At 37.7% G+C, this 13,904-nt stretch overlaps 1 protein-coding gene across 1 annotated transcript in view; it reads left to right on the top strand.

The window, feature by feature from the left end:
• The first annotated feature begins 867 nt into the window (after nt 1–867).
• LOC107738897 (neurexin-1a-like) overlaps nt 868–13,904 on the top strand; it is a 71,572-nt gene continuing 58,535 nt past the window's right edge. Inside the window, exons 1-4 of the mRNA XM_016550802.1 lie at nt 868–1,289; nt 1,952–2,142; nt 2,483–2,656; nt 6,370–6,489. Coding sequence (XP_016406288.1) covers nt 868–1,289; nt 1,952–2,142; nt 2,483–2,656; nt 6,370–6,489 — 907 coding nt within the window. The remainder of the gene's footprint in view (nt 1,290–1,951; nt 2,143–2,482; nt 2,657–6,369; nt 6,490–13,904) is intronic.

Below are 13,904 nucleotides of genomic sequence, written 5' to 3'. Positions count from 1 at the left end.
GGTTTATGGCACTGAATGAGCCTTGTGAATCCATGGAATTATGCCATCTTTAAATACAATCTTCCCTTTGAGAGATTTAATGGTGCCAATACTGCCCTGAAATACGGAGGCAGTGTTTCTCAAGATCAGTGATCATTCAGACTCCGTCCGGTCATATATAGTACTACCACAGGCAGCACACCCATTTGAATTGTTTTTAGCTTTATTTTTGTTTTTCATTTAAATGTTAAGTTTTGAAATTTTGTTGTATGCATTTGTCATTTTTATTTAATTTCTTTATTTTTAAAATGTGTATAAGTACTATTTATAAAGTTTTAGCCTTTAGTTTTGGATCTGTTTTTAGTTGTTTTAATACTACAATTGATTGCTTCTGTTGTCCTCATTTGTAAGCCGCTTTGGATAAAAGCGTCTGCTAAACGACTAAATAAATAATATGTTGTTTTGCTCTTTTTAACTGTGTTTAACTGTGATCTGGTCTGTCCCACAGGCAAAGGACCTGCTGCAGCTATCAGAGGCGACAGATTTCGCAGACAATCAGAGAGTTTATGATGGACACAGACACAGGTTTTTTTAGCTTCAGACTATTATACCAAACAGGCAGAGGATATCAAATATATTCAAGAAACAACTGAAAAATTATATTTTCCATGAGCATCTAACTGCCTCCTCATAAAAAAAATAAAAAAATAAAAAAAATAAAAATCTAGTGTGTGTGTGCGTGCGTGCGTGTGTGCGTGCGTGCGTGTGTGTGTATGTGTGTGTATGTGGAGGAGCTGCCTGACTCCAACACAGAGAGTAGATGAGAGGACAGATCTAGTTGGAGATTGTTGGGATAATATGAACTGGCCTTTTTATGATATACATGAAATGAACCTTACATTGTTCTCAACACTCTGCCATGAAACAGGAGAGATACCAGGTGACCACACACAGCTGGAGTTTTATAACATTGAGACGGGGATCATTACAGAGAAACGCTACCTGCCCATCACGCCCTCCAACTTCATTGGGCATCTCCAGAGCCTGACGTTTAACGGCCAGCCGTACATCGACCTCTGCATAAACGGAGACATCGACTACTGCGAAGTCAACACCATGATCGGATTCAAGAACATCATTGCCGATCCAGTGACCTTCAGGTCCTGCTCAAGCTATCTGTCTCTGAGCGCGCTGCAGGCGTACTACTCCATGCACCTGTTCTTCCAGTTCAAGACCACCTCATCAGACGGACTCATCCTGTTCAACAGTGGAGATGGAAATGACTTCATCGCTGTAGAGCTGGTTAAGGGGTACGTTATGGAGAGACAGACATTACAGTCAGATGCTGTTATGAGTTGTTCATTCAACACCTTCTTTCCCTATCAAAATATATTATATCCTTGCAAATGGGAAAAAAACACTTTTATTTATTTATTTTGGAAAATTTGATTTTATTTGTCAGAGGTTTGCATTTAGATAATAAAGACACTGAGACAGAGACATTGAGAAAGTATTAAGCTGAGTATAGAAACATTACAAATGTAAAAGCTTGTAATATAGTTGATGGCATAGCTATTACTTCAATTTCGGAAGAATTTGTTTAAATATTTCGGAATATTTTAATTCATATTGAAATCTCTGATTTTTCATTGCTCACAACTTGAGGGATTTCTTCTAAATCTCTTGAGGAAAGATTTTCTCTCTCTCTCTCTCTCTCTCTCTCTCTCTCTCGCTCTCTCTCTCTTTCAGTAACATTTCTTCATGTAATCAAATCTCTGTCTGAGATATAAAAAAGCTCTTATTTGTGATTTTTCTTCCCTATGGGCAACTGAAACTAAACTGTATTTAGCTTGCACCTGCTAGTGGACTTTTTTACAGTACATTTATTATAATAAATATTTAATTATTATCTAAATCTTCTGTATTTGCATGTGTGGTACATTTCATTTCATTTCATGATATCTTTGTTTAGCTACCTGCATTACATCTCAGACTTGGGAAACGGTGCTTATCTCATCAAAGGAAACTCAAACAAGCCTCTTAATGACAACCAATGGCACAACGTCATCATCTCCAGAGACACAAATAACCTACACACTGTCAAAATCGACACCAAAATCACCACCCAGACCACCGTTGGGGCCAAAAATCTTGATTTAAAAGGTAAATTACACATTAATAGTATTTTAACTTGCCAATAACCCTGCTCTGCTGCCTTTTTTTGTGACAAAGGTGATGATATAGTGTTTTATGGATTAAAAATAATTTGGTAACACTAGATTATGGAACACTATTCACTACTAACTAGTTGCTTATTAGCATGCATATTACTAGCATATTGGCTGTTTATTAGTACTTCTAATGCACAAATTAATGCCTTATTTGGGATGACCAGATCCCTTAACCAGTACCAGTAAATAAACATACCTACTACAACAACTACCTTACTTACTGTCAGTAAGCAGCTTTTTTTTCTTTTCTTTTTTTATGGCTCTGTTTGCAGGTGATCTTTATATTGGTGGTGTTCCTGAGGAGATACACAAAGAGTTGCCCAAGTTGGTTCATGCAAAAGAAGGATTTCAAGGCTGTCTGGCATCTGTGGATCTAAACGGCCGTTTGCCAGACCTGATGTCTGAAGCGCTGGTCTGTGTTGGACAGATTGAGAGAGGATGTGAAGGTGACAACACATTTCTTACTTTTCAATAGGATCATTTAATTATTGATGATACAAGATCTGATCACCCTGTCAGGTTTTTTTTTTTTTTTTAATTATGCAAGACTTGTTACATATTAATTTAAAGAATATTGAACTATACATATTTTCATATTGTAATATACAACATAGGCTACATACTGTACATATTTAACATAACATAAATAAATAAGCTTCTATAAAGACAGGATGAAAAGAGAATTTACATTTTGAACACGCCATTAATATAAGAAATATTTAGCCTAAAAGAGTGGAATAGCTTTAGGTGTAAGTAAATGAATGAATGCTATTTTCAGTTTATTATTAACATTTACCTTTACTGGTTTACTAAGTTTACTGTGGTGATCATTTCACTCCTAGTATTGTTGCTGTTGTCAAAAGATTTGTTGTAGACGTTTATTGTCTCGTGCAAATGCAGCAGTTTTCAGCATCTGCTGGAAACACTTTTAAATGGATAGCATAATTTCTGCTGTTGCTGCATGAAATCTACTTTTCATACACAGTGTTATACCCCAAACGACATGAATATTTCATACTGTTTCCATCACACTCCTGCTTTACATAAATGACATGTTGACCTTTGTCTTGGCAGCTGCTTTGTCCTCATACAGTATCTGGTGCTTCTCATTTCATTTTTGGTGCTCCTCATTTGCTTTCTTTGTGTCCTTTCTTCTCCCTCGTAAGGTTCAAGGGCAGAATATAAGGAAAGGAAACAAGGTGGAGGATTCGAAGAGAAATGTTTAGAATAAATTGGAATATCCTTGCTCACAATGTGACAGGATTACGCACAAGGGAGCTGCCCTTACATTGTTAATTAAGAATTTCATAATAAAAATTAATAAAGCAAGTGCTTTACTGGTTACAGGGAAACAAGCAGAGCGCTTTTGTAATAATTAATTAAACGTTTACAAGATTAATAACTTCAAATCTTTGATCAAGTTTTGCTTGAGACAGCTGCCCCATTTTTAAATCTGCTAATAATGTATATCTCAGATAACCCCGCCTCTAAATAAATCTGAACTGTGGTTGATTGCTTTTAATGGAAATTAGATGCAGAAGAATGTGCAGTGTAGACAGAGGGTGCTTCTCAATTCCCTCATGAAACTGCCTAGTTTCATCACTCTCCATCTCAGCCTGTGACCCAGAAACCGATAAAACTCTGCTATGATGAATGATGTGCAAGTTGTCTAATTTTACCATGAGAATGAGAGGATAGGGTAAAGGACTCATCCTGAGTAGCTGCAGTGAGGATACACAGGTGCATCCTATATGGAGGAAGTCTTTGTAGTGAACAGCATTTTGTAGGGCATTCAAAAGATAAATTGAGTGTCTTCATGCTACTGGATGTTGGACTGGTTTCTTCTGTCATTTTGTCTGATTCAACCAGACAGTGGATGGCTAGATATAATGCCTTGACTGCTACATTCATTCACTCACTCAACAAACAATAAACCTCACTGTACAAAAAAATTATACTGTGTATATATATATATATATATATATAATTAAAAAGACAGTTATACCAATGTTTTCATATAGTTGACAGGTATCGCACCACAGTAAGCCTAGGATTTGACAGAAACATTATAATAGCATTCTGTAAATCATCCAACCGACAAATACATTTATAGTAAGCATTATATATCTACAGTCATGTATGTAATGTGTAGTGGCATAACGACTGGGTTAGACACAAGAAGAACTGACAGAGAACACAAGAAAACACAGGAAAATACACTGAAACAAACCAATCAACTAAATCAAATCAATGAGTAACTAAGGAAACAAACTAGTGGCGGGAAAGAGGAACAAAGGTAATTAGGTCAAACAAGGAAAACTAGATCAAAACCAAACAGAACAGAACAAACACATGACATCGTGGTAGCCTAATAGTAATGACGGAAGTCTTTTGAGGTTTTAGTAAAGTTTTAGATAGTAATTAGGTAGCACTTGAGTCATTACTAGTGGGTTACCATGATCTTCACTATAGTATACTGTTCCTAATAGCTAGTAATTCCTTTAGAAGTATCTAGTAACACTTCAGTCATTACTGCTAGGGAAAATTACTCTAAATGTCAAGTCAAGTCACCTTTATTTATATAGCGCTTTTAACAATACAGATTGTGTCAAAGCAACTGTATGGCATTAATTAGGAAAATAGTGTGTCAATAATGCAAAATGACAATAGTAAACACTCAATTTTCAGTTAAAGGCAGTTCATCATTGAATTCAGTGATGTCATCATCCAGCTCAGTTCAGTTTAAATAGTATCTGTGCAATCAAGTCAACGATATCACTGGAAATGAAGTGTCCCCAACTAAGCAAGCCAGAGGCGACAGCGGCAAGGAACCGAAACTCCATCGGTGACAGAATGGAGAAAAAACCTTGGGAGAAACCAGGCTCAGTCGGGGGGCCAGTTCTCCTCTGGCCAGACGAAACCAGCAGTTCAATTCCAGGCTGCAGCAAAGTCACATTGTGCAGAGGACTCAACTGGCTCCTGTGGTCTTGTCCCGGTGGCCGTCTAGGAGACAAGGTCTTTACAGGGGATCTGTCTATGGGGCTTATCTAGTTGTCCTCGTCTCCGCTAAATGTCCTGGCAGTCTCCAGTTCTTCTCACTGAATAAATAGATAGTAATAAAGTGAAAACAAAAATGATTACAAAAAAGTGTAAAGTTCAGAGGGATGCCAGAATATTAGCCACAAGAGTAAGGTCCCATTAACTACATGTAAGAAGCATTTCTCTGGGAGGCATGAATAAAATAGTAGTTACTGATTAACTGAAAGTGAACCTTAAACTGAGCGCTGTTACTAATTTGTTAATCTCTTGTCAGTAGTAGTTGCTGGAATGTTAATGTTGTGTTACTCATTTGTTCATGTTTAGTTATATATATATATACAGTGGGTACGGAAAGTATTGCTTTCCTAATCAAGTCCAATCAGTATAATCAAACACAGCTGGACTCAAATGAAGGTGTAGAACCATCTCAAGGATGATCAGAAGAAATGGACATCACCTGAGTTAAATATATGAGTGTCACAGCAAAGGGTCTGAATACTTAGGACAGTTTTTCTTTTCAGTTTTTCTTTTTTAATAAATCTGCAAAAATGTCAACAATTCTGTGTTTTTCTGTCAATATGGGGTGCTGTGTGTACATTAATGAGGAAAAAAAATTAACTTAAATGATTTTAGCAAATGGCTGCAATATAACAAAGAGTGAAAAATTTAAGGGGGTCTGAATACTTTCCGTACCCACTGTATATATAACAGTATTCTAAAGAGTTACCAAAGATGATGCAGATGAGAGAGAGTTTACCCTGTATGGGTTTGCAAATAAAAATATACAAATGCTGATGTCTTCTTAATAAACTTAATGAAGGCCAAGGGATCAAATCATAAATTACACGATGTACACTAGACCATTAGTTATAAAACAGTGCGCTATGATACACAGGACTACGCAACAAAGTATAGAGGATCTCTGTAGTAAATAGCTACAGAGTATATATATATATGTAAAACACAAGTAAACATGAGCAAGCATACCTTTACGTTGTCACTGGCTCATAAGCTTGTGAGGAACCTTTGTGGTGTGAGTGTCCCCCTCATGAGTGAGAGCAATAATAACTGGCTCTGGTGGTGTCTCTCTCTGATCCTCATGATGACGGTGTTCCTGCAGGGCCCAGCACTACCTGTCAGGAGGATTCGTGTGCTAATCAGGGAGTTTGTATTCAGCAGTGGGAGGGCTTCACCTGCGACTGCAGCATGACCACATACGGAGGACCTCTGTGTAATGATGGTAAGTCAGAATTTTTGCATCCCGTTTTAAAAAGTGCATCAGGAAGCCTGGTTGATGTGTGGTGCTGTAACACTGAAATCATACCTAACAATAGTGGTTCAGCAGGGTCATAATGATGAGGTGAGCATGTCCATGCTGTTAATATATTTGGGTGTGTGTAGGCCCTATTCAGTGCTTGACATCTGTGGGTAAAGTGTGCTGAGATTGTGTGTAGGCTATGTCTGTGTGCATGTAATCTTTATTTGTAATAGGTCTGTGCTGTACAATGGTAGGTGATGTGTTTTGGCATTTGGAAATGAACATGGATGTGATTGGTGCTGTCCTAAACAGTCATGATCTGATCTGTCATGTTTTATGAAGATTGAAAATAAATAATTGGAAGCTTATTTTATTACTTGTATTCTCTAGTTCAGTTTTAGTTTGATCTATTCCATCTCCTTTTAACAAATGTACCTGCTCAAAACACAATGAATTGTATTACGACATAATTTTGGACTTGGTATATTTCTTTAGCATTTCTGTCTTTACCATTGCTGATTGATTTATAGATTAATGGATTGATTTGTTCAGTGTTTTTGTGCAATTTTAATACTTTCTCTCTGGTACCCTATATTTCTTACTCTTCCCTACTATACCAAATATTGTTTGTAAGATTTAAAAGAACTCTGAGAGTCTTGTCTTGGCAAAGAAAATTGTCACTTATCCACCTTTTTCTTGTCGTAACTTTATTTGCTCTGTTTTATTTTGTGAAACCTCACTACGTATATGGAATAACTCTGCTTCGCGTCGTGCCTAACAACGCCCCTTAGCTGTTATAATTTCACAGTAAACCACGGCTTCTTGGGGCTTATTGCTTTAGTTTAATAGAGCAAATTCACTGTAGATGGATTTTCTGCCAGTCTCAGTGTGTTACAACACTGCTGCATGCTCTGTCACCACGTGAGGGCACTCGCGTGAAGCACACACAGCACTTCCTGATAAACTGACAGCCTGTCTTTCTACAGCCTTCATGCTGGAGTTGCTCTCGTGTATCTTGTACTTCAGGTCTTTGTTAGTTAATGACTTTAAACTCACTCAATTATTTACTCCAGATAAAACACCTACTTGAAAGAATTGGAGTGTTGATGCTGCATGGGCAGAAGTATTAAATGACTGAATAACCAGGTGTAATTAGACAAATGTAAGATCAAAGGTAAATAAACAGATTGATTACATGAGTTTTTAAAGCCAATAGTGGTGGAAAAGCCCTGTGCTGATGGAAATGAAGAAGCACTTTACTGTATTTGCCTTCCTGTGTTCGTCAGCCACTTCTGATTAATGTAGATCGCATCTCTCATTTTTATCATATTATGTGTTACTGAACACATGCACTAGATAGTTTGCTTCCTATGGTCTTTACATAAATATTTAACTTTAACTTAATTTAGCATTGCTATTTGACCACTGTTTTAAGAAAAAAAGTAAAGTGACATTAATAAATAAATAAAAAATCTTTATACATTATTCAGGAGTGTACATCAATGGGGATAAATCAAACTGGTATTTATCATTATTTCAAATAAAAAGTAAGCATGTTATTCGCTCGCATCTATTTCCGTTATTTGTGACCCGGTCCTGCAGATTTGCTTTATACAACATTAGGAAGATCAGGCCCTTTCTTTCAGAACATGCAACACAACTCCTTGTTCAAGCTCTTGTTCTGTCCAGGCTGGACTATTGCAATGCTCTCTTGGCAGGTCTTCCAGCCACTTTGTATGTGTGTATATATATATATATATATATATGTATGTGTGTATATATGTGTATATATATGTGTGTATATATGTGTGTATGTATATATGTATATATGTGTATATATATATATATATATATATATATATATATGTGTATGTGTGTGTATGTGTGTGTATGTGTGTGTATATGTGTGTATATGTGTGTATACACACCTTGCTACGTGTACTGCGTTAGGCTAACCGAGACTTGTCATTTGCACTTATATATTGTTGCTCTTTTGTTAGTTTTGACTGCTTTTATTGTCCTCATTTGTAAGTCGCTTTGGATAAAAGCGTCTGCTAAATGACTAAATGTAAATGTAAATGATCACAGGAGTACACAAAACTCCATTAGTCCAAAAAGCGTGCATATCTCATATGCTTACATTAAATAATCATTAAAAAATCAGCAAGTCCAGTATCAACAGAGACAGACATATTGACAGATGATGATATGAAGCCAAATAAATAAATGGTTATGACCATATGTGATTTGCCTTTGTTCTTCAAATGATCTCTAGTATTTTTTATATGAATAGTGTATGTTTATTATAATGCTTAAATATATAAATGAAATATTTATATATCCGAGCATCCCCAGGCCCAGGGATGCACTCGCACCCTTGCTTTTCAACAGTGGAAACGCAGCTAATCAGTGGTAGATCCAGATCACTTTCAGTGGTTTTGAAGGTTCCTGGAGGTCATCGAAGCATTCATCATGCCTCAGATTAAGGAAGGGTGAGAATTTCCTTCTGAACTTCCTCACACTAGCTATGTTTACGTGCAAATAATCTGTTTGCAATCAGACTGATTGCTCAAGTAATGACCTCAAAAAATCCATCTGAGCTTGATCCGAATAAAATTAGTATTTGATTAAAGTAGATCTTAAATAATCATAATCAGATTACAAGTAAAATTTTAGCCATGTAAACTGTAGAATCCAACTACTTTCTCAATCAGATTGCACACATTCATAGTGTCACGTTTACATACGTCTAATGAATGCGTGAGTATAGATGTATACTGTAAACACAACCAAACACTTCTCAATTCCCAAACAAATAAATGAGTTCTTCCCCTTGCTGCACAGCGCAATTACATTCAGGGCACCAGTTTGTATAAAAAAACTGCAACTGTGAGCTTTGCTTTCATCGGCACCGGTCACATCTGCACAGGGAGACATGCCTGCACACAAATCCACATTTATCAGCCCTTTTCTTTGTGTGTGCTTCTTTTTCCTGGTGGTTGAAAAAGCAACTTCCTCCCAAAGGACGACACTTGAGGGCCAAGTCGGCCTGCACAGACGGCTCTTTATGTGCAGTGCAGATGCAGTGTGCTCGCTGCTACTGACGTCACCTGGTGTTGGGCAGCAGATGGAGCATCTGGAGAGACAGTTGACGTATGGCACAAAGTCTCTTTCAAGTTGGAGCGAGCAAGAAGTGTCTCCGAAGAAAATCCTCGCTCTACTTACAGGAAGAGAGAAGGATGAATCCAGACTCGGAGAGATAAAATAGCCTTAATTGGAGGTGCCAGAGGAAAGTGAGATATTTATGATTTTAATATGATTTTTTTTACAACAGAGTGATGGGAATATAGCCTACAGAAAAAAAACAAAGCACACATCCCAGTTTCTCCATCTATGCAGTGTGTTTGTCTGCAGTGTTTGCTGTGTTTTGGCTGAACATTTGCATAGTGCTCTCGCGCCCTGATTCCACCGCTAGCGCTCCCCCTCCCTCTCTTTTCTTCTCTTCCTCCCCTTTTTTTCCCTCCGACCGCTTACTCTCTCTCTCGCACAGCCTCCGGAGCTGCTCTGTGGATGTCTTGTGGCTGGAAACGCAGCTTGCGCAGGTGTGTGGGGAGATCTGTCTCTCCATGGAGAACAAGAAACGTTGTCCTCGGGAAAGAGTGTAAATGAAGCTCTCACCATCTGTTGGAGGCTCTCAGCCAGCTGTGGATGGATTTCTTGGGATTTCTCCTCCTAAAAGAAAGACTGAAGACAATATTCAGCCGAAAAACAGCAGAAATTCTGATTTCAGGGAACGCCTTCGAATTCAGAAAACGCCTGATTTCTTGCATGTGCTGATACCTCAGGAGATATCTGCCAGTGTTTTCGCGGGATGTTTCAGTCATTGTCATGATTTCAGGCTACTGGGAGTAACGGTGAAGTAACTGATTTTATGGTTCATAAATTAAAATACTCTTTCCTGCTTTATCGAACATTGGATTTTATTTTAAACTGCTTGGATTTAAGATTAAATCCCTGAGGACAAACAGACACGGATTGGGTGTACTTTCTCCTGGCTTGCTGATTTCTAGATTTTGAGTAAAGTGTGTGTAAGTGAGCAGTATGGGCAGGCAGGTGTGCTGAGCGTCCGTGTGTCTTGACATTCTCTCGCTCTGGGAAGATGTTGGGTGGCTGGAGGCTGGCGGACTGGCAGTCCTGCTCTGTGACCCTCATCAGGGGTCTGGCCTCAGCTGCCTGCCTCGCCCTGTACCTCACAGCTTTCTCACTGGGCATCGCAGCCAGCTCGGAGACCCCCGCGAGGACACGTCAAACACACATCACCCATGGAGGCAAGATCCATCACATCGTGCCTATCACTATTAACAGATCACCTGGGTCTCTGCGAGCAGGACATGGTGGGTAGCAGCGTAACATTATGGAGCATAAACACTCAATCCATTAAACATATAAAGTAAACAGTGAAACTCAAATTCATAAAAGGGCATTTGCAATGCTATATTTGTTTCTCGTTCAGCACCTCAGATCCTATATCTTACTAAGACTAGCCTCATCTCTCAGTATCTGTATCAGCACATTTCTCTCTGGAACAGATTATAACACATCCATAGAGTCACATGATGCAACCCAGGCTTAGATGGAAGGGAGTTATATGAGCATTTGAGCTGTTTTGACCTCTTATCACAGTGGCACCAAAAATAATTTTAACACTTTTTTTCTGTGCCATTAGATGCAAAAAAATAAATAATAAATAAAAAATCAAACAATGTGGCATCTGCAAACAAATGATGCTAGATCCGTTCTCAAAACTAAATTCTGAGCTATGTTTGCTTTCCAACTGGTGTCAAATAGATTTTTGGCAGAGATATGAAGTCCATTTATACAGTTCACACAGTTTCCCTTGTAAGTGTAGTTTATTACATTAATTATGACACACGGTTCAGTATTTGTTTGAAATTAGTTTTGAGATGTCTGCTGGGATGATGTTTTCATGCATTAAAAATCTAAATTATGATATGACTGTGACTGTCAGAATATGTGCAATTTTGTCCTAAATTTGACTGTTTGCACAGACTGACACACACACACACACACACACACATTCATTGTAAAAATGCACACATCTCTGAGTAACGTGTTGTGCTAGGGTGTCGGGTGGATTAGACATGCTGTAATCTGATTGGATGGAAGTGTTTTTCAGTCCTGCTGAAATGGCAAATCAACCAATTAAGTTTCATGTAATGGTTTTTATACCATGCTAATTATATTTTCTTTCCCTAACCCTAATGCAACCTCTAAACATAACCTTCGAAATTTCCCTGGGAAAAATAATAATAATAAGCCATTTGGTTTACAGTGGCAGAAACACATACACAGTTTTCTTTCCAAAAGCATAAACTTGCTACTAGTATAATCAAAATAACATCTCATAAGTTGGAGTTGATAAGTTAATGAGTCCAGACTGAGTTAATGAGTACAAACACAGCTTTACATTATGGAACACTTGAATTGTGTATATATATATATATATATATATATATATAACACACACAACAGTAACAGAAAATGACAACTAAATTGCTCCTTTTATGTTCAGTGGAGCTGAATGCAGTGGATTTCGTACTGTGGATATAAAACAGTGTAAACACTCACAGTACAAAAGCCCATTGCTTCACTATTCAGTGACAGTCACATATAATGACTATTTTTATATATCTCTTTTATTGGTTTCTTTCATTAAACGAACGCCAAGAATAATGCATTCTGTGCTGTTGATGCACTGAAACTATACTTCCCTTTAGTAAGAATATAAAAAGAAAATCTTAAAGGCTGTATGTTCTGTCATTATACAAAGCAAGTACTTTTTCTGTTGTGCTGATTTGGCTCAGCAGAGCAACACTCATTCATAAAAAAAATAAAATAAATAAAAATCTCATTATAGACCCTTTCAGGGAAGTGAACAATAAAGAAAGAATTACAACTCCACTGTGCATGCCTGGTCCTGAAGCACTTCTGATTATTATACCCCACAACTGTCAAAACAAATTGAGTAGTGCATTTTTTTTTAGTCTAACTACAAACAAATAAGTGAACAATGAAGCATCATTACTGACTCTTTAAATAAGGCAACAAGGTTTCTCCAAGGACATCAAATGTTTGCCTGAAGTGATTTATCCAGATGTGTTCCATTATTTTGTAGACACTGAGTGCCTAATATCTGCTACGGGTCACTATTGAGAGCATCCTGCTGTTGTTTTGAATAAGCTTGACAATGCAGTGAAAATGTTCCAGGAACAAAGATGCCATTTCCCAAAACAATAAATATCATTATGTGCATCTGTCTGTGCTGGGGAGTTGTGATTTATGGAAGGCGAACAGTAATATGACTGAAGCAGAATAAAATCAGCGGATATGCTCTGGTGAGGTGTGTAGGGTGGGTGAGATGTTACTGAGTTTCTTGAGGAGGTTGAGCTGGTTATCAGTGTCAGCTATGTTCTTGTGCCTTAGAATTCAACAGGCTGTTTTTGCTGCTGTGCTTTGTAAACTTCTCTGTGAATATCCAATGTAATGAAAGGCTAATATCTTCACCTTTAAAATGAGCAGTAGTGCTTTGTTGCAAATTTTTGTTTTCAGTCTAAGTTTATTTGCTGATACTTCATCCTTTAGTAACAGACCTTTTGCATTACATTGAGACATGAATAAAACAAGTGGTGCTGAAATGTGCCACTCAAACGGTTAGGGTCAGATTTAAATACATTGTTAAAAACACTCTTGTTACCACTTGTTTCTAATGTTTGGATCCTTCAGATGATATGCAGAATGGGAGGTGCTATAACACAGCTAGAAACAGTACAAGGTTTTACAAGCTATAAATAATCTGATCCTGGTGAGACAGCATTATCTATTTGCAAAAAAGAGGGACAAAAATACCTGTAAGAAGTAGTCAGCAATGTCGCTGCTCTTTTTTTCTGCTGATGCACAACCCGGCACCTTGCGTGAGGAAGCCGCGCTCTAATCCACACTAATAGGATTGTGGGGGATTCACCCCACCCCCCGTCTCCTCAACACATGTCTGCCAGCTTTCACCACTGCTGGCAAACACTGATAATATATACAAATGTCAAAAACACCCCCAAAACTGACTCCGATTTATGACTCTAATAGCATAAATGTCAAATACATCTCTTTCAAATCGACATATTTCCTCTGATGTGTGCTCATTTTTTGTGCAGGTTAGGCAGCTATAATTTAGTTCCCTATTGATACTTCACTTGTACTGTCTGCTCAAGACGCTATGGGAAAAAATAATTTTTCTCCTAACCTGAAGCCTTTGTTCAATCACGCAGTGTAACTGCACGGCTATTGGTTCGTGCAGTGAATTAAAAACGAACCAATGGCTC

Source organism: Sinocyclocheilus rhinocerous, unplaced genomic scaffold (genome assembly GCF_001515625.1).
Source record: "Sinocyclocheilus rhinocerous isolate Xijiao unplaced genomic scaffold, SAMN03320098_v1.1 scaffold104, whole genome shotgun sequence".
Lineage (NCBI taxonomy): Eukaryota > Metazoa > Chordata > Actinopteri > Cypriniformes > Cyprinidae > Sinocyclocheilus > Sinocyclocheilus rhinocerous.
Note: the sequence above shows the minus strand (reverse complement) of the source record. Positions and strands in the feature narration are given on the sequence as shown.